The sequence below is a fragment of the Mizuhopecten yessoensis genome, unplaced genomic scaffold (genome assembly GCF_002113885.1).
Source record: "Mizuhopecten yessoensis strain PY_sf001 unplaced genomic scaffold, ASM211388v2 scaffold4025, whole genome shotgun sequence".
Classification (NCBI taxonomy): domain Eukaryota; kingdom Metazoa; phylum Mollusca; class Bivalvia; order Pectinida; family Pectinidae; genus Mizuhopecten; species Mizuhopecten yessoensis.
This window is the reverse complement of record NW_018405338.1, coordinates 21,286-22,596: the sequence shown is the minus strand read 5'-3', so window position 1 is coordinate 22,596 and position 1,311 is coordinate 21,286. Positions and strand designations below refer to the sequence as shown.

General features: G+C 36.8%; 1 protein-coding gene across 1 annotated transcript in view; it reads left to right on the top strand.

Annotated features, from left to right (window-relative positions):
- The window catches only part of LOC110448363, a 33,818-nt gene that overhangs the window by 20,998 nt on the left and 11,509 nt on the right, over positions 1 to 1,311 (top strand). Inside the window, exon 4 of the mRNA XM_021494552.1 lies at positions 404 to 746. Coding sequence (XP_021350227.1) covers positions 404 to 746 — 343 coding nt within the window. The remainder of the gene's footprint in view (positions 1 to 403; positions 747 to 1,311) is intronic.

The following is a 1,311-nucleotide window of genomic DNA, read 5'->3' as shown; positions in this document are numbered from 1 at the left end:
TTTTGTTGACCTTTGTCCATGGAAGGTCCCTGCAAAATTTCATTGAAATTGGTTCAGGGGTTTTGGAGAAGAAGTCGAAAATGTAAATTGTTTACGGACGCACGACGGACGACGGACGACGGACGACGACGGACAAAAGGCGATCGCAATAGGTCACTTGAGACTTTGTCTCAGATGACCTAAAAACTTCTAGGCTATTGAAATATCACATTTGACCATGTACGTTGGTTGTTATGTTTTTCACTTTAAATCAGACTTTCTGATTGATCGACTTAGTTTGGGGAAAACATTTCATTTTGTGACATAAAAAACATATATCAACTTTATTATATTGATACGTTACACTTGTATTTCATCGGTGTCAAATCTAATAATATTTATCGTATTATATTTTTTGTTTCAGAATACAATTATAAAGAAACAGTTCGCCATGGCGTCAAATGTGAATGACGAGGTAGCAACTCTCCATAACACAATGGTGTTCAACATAAGAACCGAAATGTTTGGAGACCAATTGGAGAAAGTAAAATGTCTATTTGAGGATAATCCGCTGACGCCGCTTGATATGTTTGAAATTAAAAACATTCAAACACTCTTCGAACGTCTAATGAATTACGAAACAATTGATTATGGAGATTACCAAAAGTTTGTATCTGCGATCAGGTGCATACATCCAAAGGTGTGTTCAATGGTACAGGAGTGTGCTGTGAAAATCAACAAACTGAAGGGTAACCTAGACGACCAAGGTAAGCTATGGGCGTTTTCAAACGATCACTATGATAGGGATCCTAAAAATAACCACAATCCCTTTTTTTATCGATATGCATGTCAACAGGCACATATCCACCAGTTTTACAAAACTATCCTGGACTAAGTAGTTGTAGCTGCTCTCTTACTATCACTTATATTGTCATCTTGTAATTTAAAATGGTCATGTATTTCTCTAGGAACATAAATGATTTGTCATCATGCGTAGTTTTCCAAAATAATGGAAAGAAATGAAAACATATCAGGCCCTTTGTTTTCCGGATATTCTTCTGTTCTAGTAGTTTGTCAAGACATATGTAACGGTCTTCGCCCCTGACGCAACCCTTTATATAGAGAGCACGACTACTTTAAACTGTCACTAATTGCTTATAACAAGCCCCCGGGAAATTATATGGTATTTCCAAACCAGTACCGAATGACTGACTAGATCTAAGGAACTTAAGAACTAGAAAACATAGGATAAGTTTACGCACACCTTTACGGTAACCGTTTATTAAGTATGAAAGGCCGTTCATGTCAAAAACGAGATAAACTAACGCGTTA